The 18807-nt window shown below is 50.9% G+C and overlaps 1 protein-coding gene across 7 annotated transcripts in view; it reads right to left on the reverse strand.

The window, feature by feature from the left end:
- LOC138491311 (outer mitochondrial transmembrane helix translocase-like) overlaps positions 1-18807 on the reverse strand; it is a 444827-nt gene that overhangs the window by 217008 nt on the left and 209012 nt on the right. For all 7 annotated transcript variants that reach the window (XM_069617755.1, XM_069617757.1, XM_069617760.1 and 4 more), the window contains 2 exons: positions 6805-6903; positions 6307-6427 (listed from right to left, as the gene is read on the reverse strand). In XM_069617755.1, coding sequence (XP_069473856.1) covers positions 6307-6427; positions 6805-6903 — 220 coding nt within the window. The remainder of the gene's footprint in view (positions 1-6306; positions 6428-6804; positions 6904-18807) is intronic.

Consider the following 18807-nt stretch of genomic DNA (forward strand, 5'->3'; position numbering starts at 1 on the left):
GTATAGCATTCAGAAATAGTGAGGATGATCCACCTAACAAGGTCTGTTTAGACACAACCTGGCCTAGTTTGTGCCGGTATATGCCACAAAGAGCTGGTCGTCCACTCTCACCTTGGACATTCTGGAAATATAAAAGCTCAAAGCTCTCCTAGGGTCCAACCTATGAAGCCTTTCCTCTTCCTTACTAGGATGCAGAGGAGGATAGAAGGCAGGTAATACAATTTCCGGACTCAATTGAAAGTCTGAAAGTACCTTAGGAAGAAAGGAGGGTCTGTCTCAACACAACCCTCTCCCTGTGTAATACAGTAAAGGGGGCTTGGAAGAAAGTGCCTTCAACTCGCTCCCTCTACGTGCAGATGTAAGAGCAACCAACAGAACACTCTTAAAGGTTAACAATCGCAATGGACATGAGTTCAATGGTTCAAATGGAGCACCCATCAGAAACTTGATACTTCAAGCTGAAACGCTGAAGGCGGGAACACATTTGTGAGCCTCTTTAGAAATTCAGTGACCAAAGGAATCTTAAAATAAGAGCATTCCTCGGATGAGCACTTAAAGATTGAGAGCGCTGCTAGGTCCCCACCTGAAGACCCTTGAGGGCTAAAGAAAGCAAAAACGATAGAACGTCCGGAGTTGAACAATGAAAAGGATTAACAGTATTTTCTCTGCACCAGTCGCAGAACCTATTCCAACAGAAATGGTACTGAGACTTTGTTGCCGGTCGGGAAGCAACACCTCCATTACATCATCCGGGAGGTCCCAATCCTTGTATCTCAACCTTTCAGAAACCATGCATGAAGGTTGAGAGTCTTGACCTCTGGATGGAGAACCCGACCTACCTCGTGAGAGAAGATCCTGTCTTTGGGGAAGCTGCATCAGAAGACAGATGGACATGTCCAGAAGATCCGGGTATCAATCTCCTGGCCCAATCTGAAGCAACTAGGATCATGTGGGACCCGACCCTCTTAACCTCCGAAGAACTTGAGGAATGACGGGGACTGGAGGAAACGCGTAAAGTAGCAGGCATTCCCAATCCATCACAAACGCATCTCCTAGAGCTCCTCTCAGAGGAAATTCCCTTGAGCAGTACTGCTCGCACTTCCGCTTGGCACCAGTCACAAACAGATCCACTTGTGGGGCAAAGACCTCTTGAAGGACTTCCTGAGCTAATTCCCACTCGTGCTAGACTACGCTCTGCCTGCTCAGAGGGTCTGCCACTTTGTTCTCCTCTCCGGCCAGATTAACTGCTGCTAGGGAGATTCCTTCTTGAATTGCCCAGAACCAGAGCTGCATCGCCTCTCTGCACAGTGGTACTGACCCTACACCCCCTCTCTTGTTGAGTTAATGCATGGCCATCGTGTTGTCCGTCATTATTAGGACATTCTTCCCACGTACAGATGGCAGGAAAGCCTTCAGTGCTAGCCCGATTGCTCTCAGCGCCAAAAGATTGATGTGTAGTTTGGAGTCCGATGGAGACCAACAACTGCTGATGGTCAGATGGTTGGCGTGAGCTCCCCACCCTGTGAGGGAATCGTCCGTCCCTATAGTGACCTCGGGCCATGGCTGGCAAAAAGGTTTGCCCTTCATGAGGTTCTCCTCGCAGGCCCACCACAGAAGATCCTGTGAAACCCTGACCTGAACCTGAAGGCGATCCGACATCTTGCCTAAGAATTGGGACCATCAAGTCCTGAGCGCCCATTGAAGGATCCTCATTCTCAGGCGGGCCTCTGGCACCACAAAAATGCAGGATGCCATGAGGCCGAGCAACCTTAAGAATTCGAAGACCGGAAGACTCTGGGCATTCTGAAATTTGGCTACCATCTGGAGAATATTTTGAGCCATCACCTTGGGTGGTGAGCACTTCCAAGGACGTGTCTAAGACAGCCCTGATGTAATGGAGCCATTGGGAAGGTGTCATATGGGACTCCTTGAAATTGAGGGAGAAGCCCAGTCTGTGAAGGGAATGACAGGTAACGTTGAGATGATCCAAGGCTTGTTCGGGAGAACGCGCCCTGATCAGCCCATCGTCCAGGTAGGGGCAGACGTGACTCCCCCTCTCCTGAGATGAGCTGCCACTACCACCATCAGTTTGGTGAATAACCTCGGGTGGAGGTCAACCTGAATTTCAGGACTCTAAACAGATAGTGTGAGCCGCCAAGGCCGAACCTCAGGTATTTCCTGTGCTTGAGATGGATCGGCACATGAAAATAAGCATCCTGAAGGTCCAATGACACCAACCAATCCTGAAGTTGGAGGGTCTGAAGGATCTGAGAAAGAGTGACCATCTTGAATTTGTCCTTGATGAGGAACTTGTTCAATTATCTCAAGTCCAAGATGGGTCTCAGAACCCCGTCCTTTTTGGGAATCAAAAAATAAGGGGAGTACCCACCCTTGATCCTCTCCGCTACAGGCACCGGTTCCATAGCGCCTTTCACTAGCAGGGTTAATATTATCTGCACAAGGAGCGGATCTGGAACCCTCAAAGAGTGTACTCCCGGTGGATTGCCGTGAGGCTTCCGTAGAAAAGGAAGGCAGTACCCGTGGGCTATTATTTCTAGAGCCCAAGCATCCGAAGTAATGGCTCCAATTCTTTTTGATGCTAAGACAGCCTGCTCCCCACCGGTGAGGTGTGACTGAAGGCCTCAGGGCGGTTTTGAAGCGGCAGTAGCAGAGCCTGATGGCAAATATGCTGCTGCTTGAGCGGCTTTGGCACCTCTACCTCGTCCACCGCGAGGAAACGCACGTTGGCCTCTTTGACTGGCCTTTCCTCTCGCCCTTCCAAATGAAGAGTAGTAGAGAAAAGGTCTACCCCTCTGCTGTCCGCTAGGACAAAAAGGCTGAGGCTGCCGAACAGCGGCCCCCAAAGACTTGGCGGCTGCTTTAGAGGTCTGCAGCTTCTCAAAGCTCTCGTCGGCCTTGCTACCAAAAAGGTGAGACCCGTCAAATAGAATGTTCAAGTCTAGCCTGCACATCCGGTGCAAAACCAGTCTTCCGCAACCACGCAAATCTGCGTATTACGGTGCTCGTAGTCATGGACCTGCTGACACTGTCTGCAACATCCAACCCAGACTGAAATGATTCACACATGGGTTCCTTGCCATCCTTAACAAGAGCCAGGAAGCCGTCCCTTGCTTCCCCTTCGGGTATTTGCTCAGCCGCCATAGATATGCAATCCCACAGAGTGTACGAAAATCTTACCAAGGCACAGGACGAGTTGGCTGCCTTCAACATCATACTCCCAGCTGAAAATACCTTGAGTGCTCATCTATCCACGCGCTTATTCGTCTCTATCCGGAGGCATGGTAGGGTACGCAGCCTGTTTCGAGGTAGCCATGGCTGCCTGGACCATTCTCAGGAATGGGCTGAGATGACAGATTGCCGAGGTCGCTATTGGAGGGGCAGTATTTTCTGATCAGAGACTTGTTCACCGCCGGATTAGTCTCCAGGGTTTACCCATTTTTGCCCACCCTGTTCTGTAGAGCCACATGAAATGGCAATATGGGATCTGTAGGAGGACTCTGATCCAAAATATCTGTAAGATCATCCTGATCATAGTGGGCAGTAGTCTTGGACCAGCCTAAATACTTCCCAACTCTCAACATAAGGTGTCGGTAAGAGGAGTCGGCATGCTCCCCAGGGTCAGGTCTGCCGAGCTCCAGCTCAGGAGAAGTGTCAATACCACTTGGATTATGCAAGATATCACAATGATCCTGCATCCTACTCTCCTCCGAGATGAAGTATTCTGGCACATTAGGGGTCCCAAACTGGAGACCAAAAGGAGCCTCACCCTCATCAGAATGTTCCTCCTCAAAAATGGAGGTGAGGGACTTAGAGCCTTTCTTTGGCCGAGGAGTACACCTTTTCTCAGGTAACACAGCCAGAGGCTTCAAAGTCGACAACTTTGACTTAGACACCGCCTTTTTAGGAGGTTCAGTTACCAGGGGTTGCGCCGGTAAATTTGGCACTGACGGCGCCACTGGAGTCGGCAACAACGGCTCTGAAGACATTGAGGCGCTGACTGGAGTGGAAGACCCGACAGGCCATATCGACTGGCGTGGCGTCGACGGCTTCGATGGCATTGAGGCTTTTGACGGTTTCGATGGAGACGAAAACTGTGCCCTTGCTTCACGTCTCGAGCGATCCTTGGGTACCTTGTCCGAATGAGTCCTCGAAGGCTCCCGATGATGATCGCGCTGTTTACCCGGGCTCGAGGGCGCGCGAGTATCCAGCCGAGACCGTTCCCTGCCAGCTTTAACAGAAGGTGCGGACGGGGCACTGCCCTGCTTTTTGAAAATGTCAAGCATTTTCACACAGAAAGCTTCCCACTCAGCGGGCGTTGGATGTTTGGACGGGCAGCTCACCCTCTCGGGGTGCCGTCTGAAGACGACGAGGAAGGCGACCGGCAGGGCCTTCTCCTCGAGCGCTTCGACGAGGACGAGTGGCGGGAACCACTCCTGGAAATTGAACGCTCAGCCTTTTTCCTCTGAGTAGAGTCACCTTTTGACTCATCGGTCAAAGGCCCAGCAGGTCGGGACTTGTGGGGCTTGGACACCTTGCCTACCTTGAATTTCCCCTTTTGTTCCCGCAAGGCCTTTCCAGTCATCGACTGGCACTTGGAGCATGTATCCGTGTCATGGCTCCCGCCAAGGCACCACAGGCAGACACAATGCAGGTCCGTGATGGAAATCTTGTATCCGCAGTCCCAGCATTTCTTGAACCCGGACCGAGGTGTAATTCCAAAGAACTTCACAGCAAATACTATAAAGTATGAGGCGAGCCGAGTTTCACAAAGCAAACACATTTGCAGAAAAAAATGGAACTGAGACAACGGACGCCGTGCGTGCTACTTATAGCACCTGATGTCACCCTCAACCGAGGCCTTCGAGGGACATCGACCTGACACGATCGACACGGGGCGCCCTCTGCCGAAAAACGTCCAAAGCAGCTGAGCTGTGTACACTACATGTCAAAGATGAGGAATACGTTGGAGGACACAATCCATTTGAAAGAAGTATTTTTAATGGTAATGATGAACAGCCTGAGATGGTAATAACCATTTAAGGGATTTTTATATGTTACTCTGCAAATCAGTTTTGGTTGCTCTCTTAGATTCTGAATTATTTAACTACTTGATACTTTGGTTGTTTTTCTACTTTCATTAGACTTTTCATTCAACTCAGTTCTCCTCCTACTGGTTATATTCCGCTTGGGTCCCTGCTTTTAAAATCCAAATCCAAGGAGGCACTGTCTGCAATTCCTGTTTACCATCACTGGGGCAGGTCTCAAGGAGCACCTGTCATCTTGGTCTCTGCCAAAGTCTGGACTTTGGTGGGTGACCTTCCATGCTCACTGACAGGTTCCAAGTAGTTTATCAAGGGATAACTTTCAACGAAAAAGTAAAGTATGTGAGGGTTGCTGCATCACAGGATTTAGAGATTCCAACGTTGAAGAGATGGCTGCAGCAAGTGTTACTGGCCCAAAGGTGAGTTACAGGCCCAAAGAGAAGCAGAGGGGGCGTAACTGGTATAAAGCCATAAAGCACTACAACTGCAGTTAAGGTCCACTTCAGATTCATTGTTCACAGTGGCCCAAGACATTCCAACATTACAATTAAGCAATAAACACCTGTTCTGGGGTCTGAACAGGGTGGTAAAAGGTCTGGCCCAAGTTATTTGCTCAGGCCTTAACACCAAGCACCAGCAGTGTTACCACCCATATCAGGCCCCAGAACAGGTGGTTATTGCCATTACCACCGAAGGGCAACCTGCAGGGTGATGTGAGCAATGTAACTGTGAGAAGGGGCAAGCATGTGACCCATTCTATCTCACAAATACTTACGGGAGAAAGACTAGGGAAGTTGTATGAAGTGGGAGGGAAAACGGCTGGCAGGTCCATCGGGCGCCCGGGTTGCTCGGAGCCCAGGTTTGAATTGTGCAATTCAGCCTGGGTTTGAAGTGACCTGATTGGCTGACACACCCGCCAGGGTACTTGTGACTGATAGACTGGGGAATAGCTGCGCAAACTGAAATGCTTCTGGGGTTCTACCTGATAAGTAACCCGTGCTAGAGCTTTGGTCCTTTTTGTTACGAAGTACTCCTACCCTGTGTGTCCAACTATTGTATATGCATATACTTTAGGGATGTTTATGTACTAGTTTTAGTTTGGGTAGGGTAAGGGGGCATGTAGTATGTTGGTATACGGAGACCATAGGTATCATTTCCGGGGTTTACGAGGGCACTAGTTCTCATTTTCTGAGTTCGGGAGATCACAGGTTTCCTTTTTTGTATTTTAGGCCCCATAAATTACCTTTAGGGGGTTGGCAAAGCTTAGAATGCTTGAACAGGTGCCTCTTTTGGAACGGTAGGATCACAGTGTCTTGCAGCTCTTCAATGACATCATCCAAGCCAGCAATGTCCTTCCAGGTCACCTAAAAGAGAGATGCAGATACGGATAGAAAAATCATCCGAAATTAAAGTTAGTCTAGTCACAGGAAGATATATTAGACGCGGCTGGCAGCACTCTGCCGCTGACCTGCACAGTGCAGGGTCCAGAGAGGTGAAGAGCATTTGTCAACATCCTGAAGACACTGAATTGGAATGTCTACAAACCATGATTGGGTGGTTGGAGGTGGGTCACCAAAACATATCAAACCCTAGAAATCTTTTATAATATGCCCCATATTCTCTGACTGCCAATAACACTAGTATCTGTAGCCTAACTGGCAGTTATTTCCACATCCCATTCCCTGAATGGCTGTTCAGCCACCCTACGCTCAGTGTCCCTTCCTCACATACCAATCCTCACCTTAATGTCTCTGGGATTTACCAGGTGGGATGCAATGTTCATCTCATGCTCTGTCAGTATGAGACCTTCAACTCCTACCTTCTTCATTAAACGCTGAGCCTGAGGACACAGGAAAAACATCATCACAGTAATGGGGAAGCAAAGCACTTTGTCAACAGTGAAAGACACAGCACCACTCCACAAAGCAACACTCAAAAGTGATGGATGAAAACGTTGAATTTATTGTAAGCACTGGCAAATGCTCTGAGCAGATTTCAACTACATTGTATTTTCATCATCATCAATAAACTTTAATCAGCAAAAATGCCATAAAAGTCACAGACGTAAAGCATACATGAATACGAATTTCAAAACGCAATCAAAATTCATTACAAGTCAAAAGAATACATGTGGTAAAGTGCAATGTACATAATAAAAACAAAAAAAGCTAAATCAAGGCTCTTTTTACAGTCCAGTATGGAGATTATAATCGCAGCCCTACTGCCTCTTACTAATAACAATGATTGGTCTCCATGTCAATTCGTCATATAAATAAATAACATCCATGTTACATATTCAAGTAAATTCAATATAATGTTTCCTCGGTCACTGGTCTCTTCCATTTTCGTCTTAAAAACTAGGCTCTGTGAACATATTCAGCAACACAGCTTACAATATAGGGGTTTGTGGTTCCTTTACATAATTCCAGTGCCTCAATGCTGGAACGGACACCATCTTCCCTGAGCAAAGGTCGTAGATATCTCACTCCAAGTGGTTTTCAAACAGCACACAAAAACAGGAAGTGAACCACCGTCTCATCACCCAGACCACATACAAGGCAAACATTTTAGCCGCCCCCAGCCCAGCGGTTGGTTAAAGTAGCTGTCTGCAAAATCCCAAACCGCAATCTAACCAAGTGTGATCTTGCATATGGGGGGATAAATAATTAAGTTACCTTTCTAGACCAAATTCAAATTGAGAGCTAAGATACATCGCACCACAGTACAGTCAACCTGCGTTTTCAATCATCTCTTTCCTCGAGTTGGCAATGGCTGCCTTCTTAATTCTTCTGCAAGTCGCCTTATCTAGGTTTTGCGGCTCCTCCCACAGTCTGGCCTCATTAAGTTCACACAGACGTTTAACATCGGCTACCCACAGAATGCTTTTACCACCCTTAAGGTCAAAGATATGTTTCAACGCATCTAAATACTTCATCAGTTTGTTTGAGCGCCAAAGCCTCACTCAACCCAACACAATGATGGGGAGAGAGAAGCTTGGTCACCAAATGGGCGTACATCAAGTTCCAGATGTAGATGAGTGGTGGGGGCAGAACAGGGGAGCTAATAATGTTTGTATTAGCCCATAGCTCTGAGACATAAAGGGTGGCAGGGATAGCCGGTTTGCCATAAAACTCAATAGCCGGGTGGACTACCCCTCTCCCATGTCTGTTGAAAAACGATAGTGTTGGCTCCACCATATTTCCCCACTGTGGTGCGTGCCTGTATTTTCAGCAACTGTGCCAGTAGAAGAGCAGACTCCATACACAAATGAGAGCTGGCTCCACTGCAAAAGGGGACAGTCCGTCCTGAACTGGTCACACGCATTCTGGACAGGATCATAAGCAGCCGCAGACATCATACTCCTGGTTATGACCAGGGAAGCAAGCTGCATTTCACCATTAGGCCCAACAAGTCTGAAACATGACGAGGGATGTTTGTGTTCCTATGCAGTGTGCACATGGCCCAGCAGTACAGGTTGGACTGTTCACTTGGGTAGTAGGCCCAATATTCTTGCATGTTTGGTCCCTTCTGATACGGCTTAGACTAAAAACAATGGAATGGAAACTCCAAGGTATTGCCAGAGATTTTGATTAAGGAACAAGTTACTTACATGTAACTGTTGTTCTCCAGCATGGGTCTGGCATGGATTCACATGCTCATGAATATTCCCCGTCGTCAGGCTGGGAATCCTTGGTAAAGAAAAAATCAGTATCAGTTTTGTTTCTGATCTGTCTTCCTTAGTAGTAACCAATCACTGATCTCTGGATCATACTGCCCCCAGCCAATGACTGCCCTCTCCCTAAGCCCCGCCTCTGGCAGCCATCCTCAGATTTGGTAACATGCCAAGTGGCAGTATGACCAAGTGAAGAGCCGCAGAGGGGTAGGTGGGAGGGTTCGCATGTGAATCCATGCCAGACCCATGCTGGAGAACAACAGTTACATGTAAGTAACTTGTTCCTTCTCCAGCATGGGTCTGGCATGGATTCACATGCTCATGAATAAAAGAATACTTAGCAGTACACACATGCACAACCACGGGAGGTGGCAACAGGCTCAACATTAAGCAATACAACAACTCAACATTAAGCATCTCTTACCTCCTCACCAGGCTCACCTTAAGCGAACAGGTTGCGCAGCACTGCTTGGCCGACCCTGGACTCTTCCCTGGAGTCCCGATCGACGCAGTAGAATCTTGTGAAGGTGTGCGTCGACCTCCAGGTAGCAGCCCTGCAGATGTCCAGCAGGGGCACACCAGACAGGAACGCCGTGGTAGCAGCGATCGCTCTGGTCGAATGGGCTCTCAGACGGCCAGGCAGCGGTCGGTTTGCCAACCGGTGACAATGCATGATTCAGCCGGAGCCATCTGGAAATGGAAGTCTTCGAGCAAGCCTTCCCTTGATTCACAGACCCAAAGTTCACAAACAGTTGTGACGTCTCCCGAAAACGCTTTGTGCGGTCCACGTAGAACTTCAGCACTCTAGCTACATCCAGCGAGTACAAAGTCCTCTCGGCCGGCATCGAAGGCGACGGAAAGAAAACTGGTAACAGCAAGGGCTAGTTGAGGTGGAAGTCCGACGGCACCTTGGGCATGAAGGAGGGGTGCGTCCTCAGCACCATCCTTGTGTCATGAAAAGTCAAGTATGGAGGCTTGCAAGATAGGGCCTGAATCTCTCCCACTCGTCGTGCAGAGGTGATGGCCACGAGGAACGCTGTCTTCCATGACAGGAACTTCAAAGGCGCCGAATGCATAGGCTCGAATGGGGCTCCCATGAGCCTGGTCAACACCAAATTAAGCTCCCACGCCGGGGCAGGAGCCTTCGCAGGAATGATCGGAATAGTCCCTTCATAAATTCCTTCACCAGGCGATGAGACCACAAGGACTCCCGTCCCGTCCCGTCGTCCTGGTATATCGGGAGATGGCAGCCAGATGTCTTTTTATGTAGGCGTGAGCCAGCGACAGCAGGTACGGCAGCACTTGAGGGGCCGTAATTCGCAGAGGGTTAATCTTCTGTTCGCAGCACCAGAATGAGAACCTCTTCCATTTATGACCGTAACACTTGAGAGTTGAGGACGCCCTGGCCTTTGCAAGAACCTCTCTGCAATCAGCTGGGATATTGTACCCTCCAAACTCTAGTGCTGCAGGAGCCAGGCCTGCAAGTTCAGCGACTGTGGGTCGTGGTGGAGAATGGCGCCTCCTTCTCTGGAGAGAAGATCCGCGCCCACCGGCAGCCTGACTGGCGGGGACTTTGACAAGTCCAGAAGGTCCGGGAACCAGATCTGCCTCGGCCACGCGGGTGCGACGAGGATCATCATGCACCTGGAATTCTTGAGCTGGTTGATGAGGCGGCAACGGAGGGAACGCGTATAGAAACAGGCTGTCCAAAGGGAACGAGAAAGCATCGCCCATGCTCCTCGGCTGTGGGAACCTGCTGGCGAACCTCTGGCATGGAGTTCGTCGCCGTCGCGAACAGGTCAATCTGGGGTTTGCCCCATCGTTGGAAGAGTCGATCCACTTGATCCTGGCGCAGTTCCCACTCGTGGCACGAGCGCAGCTCCCTGCTGAGTGAGTCGGCGATGGTGTTTTTTATTCCTGCCAGGTGGAAGGGAACCAGAAACATTCCCTGGGCGACGGCCCAGTGCCACAGATCCTGGGCCTCCTTGGATAGTGCTGGGGATCTGGTGCCCCCCTTCTTCTGTATGTAGAACATTGTGGTGGTGTTGTCGGTGAAGATCCTCACCACTTTGTCCTTGAGGGACAGGAGGAACGACTTGAGCGCCCAGAAGACTGCTCGGAGCTCCAAGATGTTGATGTGAAGAGACCTATCCTCCGGGAGCCAAAGGCCTCTTGCGTGGAGATCTCCGGTGTGGGCCCCCCAACCCTCCAGAGAGGCGTCCGTAGACACCTTCTCCTGAAACGCTGGGGTTTGAAAGTCCGTGCCTGCAGTAAGGTGAGCCCAGGTGCCCCACCATAGGATCGCCCGACGGAACTCCTTGTCGAGAGGGATCCTGCCTCGAAGCAGCCCCTCGCCTGAAACCAGCGGGCGTCGAGGAACTCCTGTAGCGGACGCAACCGAAGTCTGCAAAGGGGCACAATGTAGATACATGAGGACATCATCCCGAGAAGGGACTTGATGAACCTCACCCTGGCCACGTCCGTGGCTAACAGGCGCCGCACCTTGCCCAGGATGGTCTTGGTCCTCTCCTCTGAGGGGGAGGCCAATTGCTCCACTGTATCGAGCTTCACTCCCAAAAACAGTGCTACTTGCGATGGAACCAGGTGGGATTTGGGGTAGTTGATGGCGAACCCTAGCTCTGTGAGCAACCGCACGGTCCTCGGCGTATGATCGACGGCGAGTTCCCTTGACCTTGCCGGGATTAGCCAGTCGTCCAGGTAGGGGTAGACGTGGATCCCCTGCAGGCGCAGCCGCGCCGCCACTGGTGCCAGGCACTTGGTGAAAACCCTGTGTGCCGACTTTAATCCGAACGGTAGGGCTCTGAATTGGTAGTGGCGTCCCTGAACCACGAACCTGAGGAACTTCCTGTGCCTTTTTAGAATGGGGATGTGGAAGTAAGCATCCTCCAGGTCCAACGACGATAGGAAGTCGCCTTCCTCCATCTGTCCCAGCACATGCTGGAGGGTGACCATCCTGAATTTCTGCACCTTGATGTATTTGTTTAACGAGCGCAGGTCCAGGATGGGGTGCCAACCGCCTGTCTTCTTTCTGACGAGGAAGTACCTTGAGTACGCCCCGGAGCCTCCTGGGGACGAGTTCGATAGCACCTTTCTTGAGCATCGCCTTTACTTCCAACAGCAGTTGAGGGACGCGATTCTCCTTCCTGGCCACAGGAGGAATGCGAGGGCACTTCTTTAGGAATTCCAGCGAGTGCCCGTTGGCCAGGGTGTCCAACACCCAACGATCGGTGGAGATGGACTCCCACACTCTGATGAACTTCGTCAGCCGGCCTCCCACCGGGGTGCTTCGGTGGGGGCCTGACAACCCGGCCAGGTCAGTCTTGCTTGGAGGCGGCCTTGCCGCCTTGGCCTCCTTGGCACGACGGCGGGAACCCCCTTGCTGGCTGCGACCTCTGTAGGCCTCCTGGGAAGAGGAGCGAGCCGCCTGGTGGTAAGTGGAGGAGCCACCGCTAGATCCTTTGGAGACACCCTGTCTGCCTCCGGGGCTCCGAAAGGGCCGTCGCTGCTGAAGCACCCCAAGGGCCCGGGCCGTCTCCGAGTCAGTCTTGATGGCCTCTAGAGACTCATCCAGCGCCTTACCAAAAAGGTTGTTGCCGTCAAACGGCATGTCCAACACTCTGGTCTGGACGTCCTGGCGAAAGTCTGTCGCCTTGAGCCATCCTCGTCGTCGGAGGCAAACTCTGTTGCCCAGTTGGTCGAAATCCGGTATCGGCAATGTCCGTTGCCACCGTAATGGCGTGATCTGACGCCACCTCGCCCTCCTGCAGAATTTCTTGGGCCTCCGCCCTTTTGTCATCAGGCAAGAAATCTAGCAGGGGAGCTATCTTGAACCAGAGCTCCCTGTCGTAGCGGGCCACGATTGCTAAGGCATTGGCCACCTTAATCGTCGTCGCCGCCGACATGACTCGTCCCATAGAATCCAACTTCTTGCCCTCGCTGTCCGGCGGGGAAGTGGAAGTTGAAGCCGCCGCGCCCGCTGCCTTCTTCTTAGCCGCTGCCGAGACGACCTAGTCCGGCGTGGGCTGGACCCTGAGGCACAAGGGGGCGGCATCGGGGATTCTGTACTTCTTCTCGTACCTGTCCCTCTTGGCGGGTGTCGTGGCAGGGTTCTTGAGGACAGCAAGCCCCTCGTCCCAGATGTCATTGAGTGAAGGCACCGCGAGGACCGTCTTCCTCCTAACCTCTCGTCGTTGGTACAGAAACCCCTCCTTTTTCTGTTCTTCAGGGCAGAGCTGGAAGAGCTCGGATGCCCTGATTATCATGGCGTGGAAAGAGCCAAACTCGTCGGCTGGGGACGCCCGCGGGGGGGGGAAGGAACGGACGGAATGTCTGCTGTGTCATCGCCGCCGTCATCGTCCGTCGCCGTATCCTCTCGAGGGGGATGAGGGGTCCACCGGCCTCGCAGGCACGAAGGGTGGAACGGGGTGGACTCTCCTCCGCTTGTTCGGAGGGCTTCCCGACGGGCCTGGTTCTGGCTCCTCCGTCGGGGTGCGTGGTAATCTCGTCCTTATCTCGGTACATAAGGATTGGATTGACAACAAAATGGCTGCCGAGCTATCCTGGGGCTCGGGCAATGGCTGCGACGGACGGGATGGCCGCTCCACTGGGCCCTGTTCGTCATCGCTATCTTCGATCACGTCCGCAGGGACCGTCCCCTGGGATCGAACCTTCTCGAACCTCTCGTTGAGGTTTATGAACCTCTCATTGAGGCCTATGGACCTTTCGTTGAGGCCCTTCTCGGTTTCCACCAGTTCCTCCTCAGAGGCTGATTCCGAGTCTGTAATGGCCACCGCCCCCGCCCCTCTTTTTCAGCCGGGGCTTTCACGAGGGTCTTAGCGATGGGCTGGAAACAGGATTCCTTCAGCGGCGGCAGGGATACTCTGAGCCCAGAGGCCATTTCCATTAGCGTAGTCTCAGCCGGCTCCGCCAGGGTCGAAGCGACCACTTCGGTAGAGGCCTTGGCCGGGTTGATCAAAGCCCTCACCACCTTAGGTGTGTCCTGGGCCTTCGCCTTGGGGGGGGGGGGAGGGTCAGCGCCTCGCTCCCCCTTCAAGATCAACCGGGTCCGCTCCAGCGGCCTACCCGGGTTCTCGGACGTCCTTTCCCCGAACCAGAGCGCTGGCTCGTCAACGAACATGCCGGGGAAGTAGCGCCCTGCTTGGCAACCGAAGAGCCGACCTTTCGGCGCTCCCGGAGCATGCGGACTCGCGGTGCTCGGCCTTCCGATGGGCCCCCGTCGCCGGGGCGCCCTCAAAGGACTTAGAAGCCCGCTCAGACTTCTCATTCGCCTTCTCACCTGCTGTGCCCTTCTCCAGCCAGGAGGCGAGGCAGGAACGACGATCTTGTTTGGTCCGTTCCGAAAGGTTCTTGCAGAACGCACATCCTTCTCCACGTGCGTCTTGTCCCCATGGAGGCAGTAGAGACATCGCGAATGCTCGTCCTCCTTGAAAACGTTATACAATCCGCATCCAGGCCAGTTCCTGAACAGCTTGAATCCGGGCGTCAAGCTCCCCTTGTCCCAGGCCATGTCCGTTGAGTTAGGCCGCAGATCTTCCGGAAACCTCCAAGAAGTGTAAACTCGACGAAAACTTCACCCTTGAGGGGCGTAGAAGAATTCCAAAATGGGTCCCCGTTATCGGAAGTAGAAACGGTGGAGCTTGAGGCTCGATTAAACCGAAAAAATGAGAAATACTCCTGAAAAAACGTGAAAACGCAGTAAAAAACTCGAGAGCTAAACACGAGGACTCCCAACACTTGAGCGTGCAGTAAAAATCTGAGGATGGCTGCCAGAGACAGGGCTTAGGGAGAGGGCAGTCATTGGCTGAGGGCAGTATGGCCCAGAGATCAGCGATTGGTTACTACTAAGAAAGACAGATCAGAAATTAAACTGATACTAATTTTTTCTTTACCGAGGATTCCCAGCCTGACGATGGGGAATACTCATGAGCATGTGAATCCATGCCAGACCCCATGCTGGAGAATTAATTGTTCTCCATCCACCATCTGGTGTTGTTTATACTGTGTCTCACTAAGTGGGATTGGGTATACCCAGACATGGGCCCCATGCTCATCTGCCTATGGAATCTTACTGCTCTCATCGACGAGGCCCGGGAAGGACAAAACATGTCAGGGTTTGCATTTGTTTCCATGCCGAACATAGCATAGCAATTCAGGCTACGTCCCTTCAGTAATGGGTCAGGGAGACTAAACAAATGGAATGGAGGCCCTCCAGAGCAATAGGCTGCAGTTATGACTGATTCAAAGATTTCCAACCATCACTTTCTGGTATGTATAAGGACTGCTGCAGGGTCAACCATGTCAAGCAATGCACCTGCAATGCACCAACAAAAGAAAAAGGGCCTCATGGCAACACACAGTCTCAATCATACCCAGTGCTATGCAACAGGAATGTGACAGAATTACTACCACTCCCTATGCCAGTCATGTTGTAGGCAATTTAATAATAATCACTCGTTCCACGGACTGCAATGGGTGGTAACCGCCCGGGGCCCCCAAGTCAATAACGAGGGTCCATGGTGAAGTTACCACCCGCTCCAGCCCGTGGAACAGGTGATTATTGCTATTAGCACCCCAGATTGCCAATTGCCGGTCCGGAAACCTGTGCTGTCCCGTTCATTGAAAGAAAATACTTGGATAAGATTGCCACCATGGATCAGGAAGGCATGGCTCCATACAGAGCCCCTCTTCCATTTCCACGGCGGCCAGTAGCAGGGAGACTTGGTGATCGTGGCAGCGGCAGGTGCTGCAGCTGCCATAATCAGGTAAGTAGTTCTGGGGGTGGGGATTTAGGGGGAGAATTGGAAGGAAAGGGAAGGTGGGGGAGAAGATGGCAGGGTGGAGGGGAAGATGGCAGGGTGGGGGGCAAGCAGCCGCCAGAATGCTTGGATCGTGGGATTCAGCCCGCAATTTAAGCAACCTAATTGGTTGCTCCCCCCATCCAGGGTGCTAAAAGAATTTACCGTCTCCTCCACCTAGAGGTCCCACCACGAGGACATCACTTTTTTCCATACAACCAAAGTCTTTGCAGGCCATGTCCCACCCTTCATCTTGACAGCCTTTCTGTGCCCTGGCCTCTGCCATCCTCAGATTAGGCAGAGCAGACATTGGGGTTGGGGGTCATAGGATCTCCATCTCCTAGCCCTGCCCCCCTAGACATCTCTATATGGGGTGTCTCAGTTAAAGGCTGATCAGACAAAGCCAAGATTTGTTTGACCCAGTCAGAGCTGTGGGCAACAGTGGACGGGCCAAGGGTGAAACCGCCCCAGTCAGAGCCCTTCTCGTTCCTGGTGCACCTCCCCTCTGCCGCATGGAGGGGCAGCACTGCCACTTTCATAACATTTAAAAAAGAAAAAAAACACGTGCGCCGGTATAACTTGCCCTTGCTAGGCAACAGAGGGCGCTTGCCCGCCCATGCCGTTGTGCAGCACAGCATGTGTTTTCTTGTAGCTTCCTGTTGTGCAACCTGCTGCAGCTGCCCATACGCCCCACCAGGCCATATGATGCAGCAAATGGCAGTGCCTGGAGCAGCAGGAGACATCCTGTGTGAAAGTACATTTAAAAGTGTGTGTATGCACGTGTGCGAGCGGGTGTCCAATGTTATCAAACGTGTGTGTGCTTGTGTGAGTTTTAATGTGTGTGTGTCTGGGTGTGTGTAACTGAGTCAGTGTGAATGAGTGTGTGCAAGTACATGTGGGTATGTGTTTTATTGGTGGGGGCAAGGGGCCGCACCAACGCCATGCAAGTGATCTACCTTGTCAATACTGAAATATATTGTGGGCTCAGCAATATGAAAGTGATTTACTGTAGGAATCTTAAGTTATTTACAGTGACAATGCTGGCATACATTGTGAACATGGAAATGTAAAATGCTCACGAGTACTGTTGGTGACCTGGCCTCTGGACTTTTCCATATGTTATAACAGATTTAATTGTACATTGTATGGCTTTTTAGAAATTGTGCTGTAAAATGCACCATTACCACCCAATATTTCAAAGACTCCTACCCCCACTATCACTGCACTCGATTGACTGTTTATTTGGAGAGATATTTAGGCTACTATGCTGTAAATATTCACCAGACATGACTAGCCGTGTATCATTTAGAATGTTGGTGTTTCTCAGGAGCCCTTAGCCTTGCACCAAAAGCTGCCTCCGACATTGGTGGGCCTCACCTCTCCGCACCTCATCACAAACCCATGCTTCCGCGAGCTACACGTGAGCTGCCTACTGTATTTACATCATGTGCAATTGGGGGCTCCTTCTACTTTAACAACACTATGTGGGACGTGCACTAACTTGCATTATCCCCGACACGCACGTGCTCTTTTTGATAGTACCGGTCTCCCTGCATTTGAAAAACGATCTAACTCGTTTCTTAATATATTTTTTCCATAACAATGTTTGCTCTGAATTTGAAAAGCTAATCTGGCCTGTCTCTGTGTTCTTAAACAATAATTCTGCTTTTGCAAATCAACTATGACCTAATCCCACGGGTGTTAACAAAACAATTCTTGCTGCACTTGTAAACCAAATCTTACTTGTTTTTCACGCGCATCTAATTGTATTCCTTAACAGGGACGTCATTTTACTAAAATGCCTTGGGTAGCGGAAGTGACATCACACGACCCTTGACCGCTGATGACATCACACGGTGTGATGTAATTTGACCCCCGCCCCAAGTGACATCACGGAAAGTGGTGGTACACGAACTTTCACCCCTTGACAAAACAGGGAGTGGCATTAGAAACCATTATTCCTGAGTACACTAAGAACAATATGGTTGCGCTATCACTAATAAGATATACATTTCATACAAGAATGGATCACCATATGTAGCATTATTATCCGTAAGCATAGGCCCATATTACCAAATTATTGTGAATGTAAGCAGACGTCCAACACAACAACCTGGACCATTGTACATCACTCAGATTAAACTGTAAACTGATAGCGCATCTCAAAGAGACCTAAACCCCAGAGTGCAGACATCCAGTGCCTGCCAAGTGTTTGGACAGACTGGAAACAGCAACTGGCCAACACAAGTCCAACCAGAAGACAATCAGAGGCTGTACCACTTCATGCTCTTATACCTGGACGTTACGCGCAGGGATTTTCCTGTCAGGGCACTTTGAACCATTGCACAGCAAGGCAATCCCGACAGTCACTCAGAGCCGGAATCCCCCAAAAAGTATCACCACAGGCACCCCACCATCTACTGTGAGTCGCTAAGGGCGTTCCGTGAACCACTTTAAATGTCTGGCTCCAACTTCAACACCTTACACCGCCAATGCCTTGCTCCAACACCTTCATGTTTACACAGTGCCACCCTCCAGCAATTTACGTCTCCAGCATTCTCCAACACCATCAACCACAAGCACACTAGCAACTTAAGTCTCCAGTACCCTCCTTCAACAACCCAACAGTGCGAGCCTCAATTACCCTCCTCAAACATCTTACATCTGCATTCAATGCATTTCAACTCTTACAACACATTCAGTCTCAAACACTCCCCCAACATCTGTAAGTCACTAGTACAACATTAAGACTCCAGTACCAGCCTCCATAACATTAAACAGATAGAGGGGAAGGATGTGTTGCAGGTTACAGTAATTGCAGGGTTTTATTTTAAAATGTAAACAGCAGCAGCAGCTCCATAACATCACCCATATAAAAGGCCCATGTTATTATTTTATTTGGTCTTTCATATCTTGCTTAATGCCAGCCTCCTCCAGATTCTAAGCACTGGAACAGGAACTGAAACCGAACCCATGTTGCACTTCATCCACTTGTTCCCAAAGCAAGTGTTACCCCTGAGCTACCTGAGCTATCCTTCCAAATATATATTTTTTATGCTTGAGGAAGCAACAGATGGTTTACTTCAAAGGCAGGGGGCAACTTCATGTAAATTAATGATCTCTCCTTGGGTCTATCTACAGTGTGCCCGTCATGCAAGTTTGGCAGATCAGGGTCAGGTCACACAGTGCCCAGGCAGGATTGGTGGCAGCCACGGAGGCCCTTGGGCTGTCCTGC

The sequence above is a fragment of the Ambystoma mexicanum genome, chromosome 10 (genome assembly GCF_040938575.1).
Source record: "Ambystoma mexicanum isolate Mex_15411 chromosome 10, UKY_AmexF1_1, whole genome shotgun sequence".
Lineage (NCBI taxonomy): Eukaryota > Metazoa > Chordata > Amphibia > Caudata > Ambystomatidae > Ambystoma > Ambystoma mexicanum.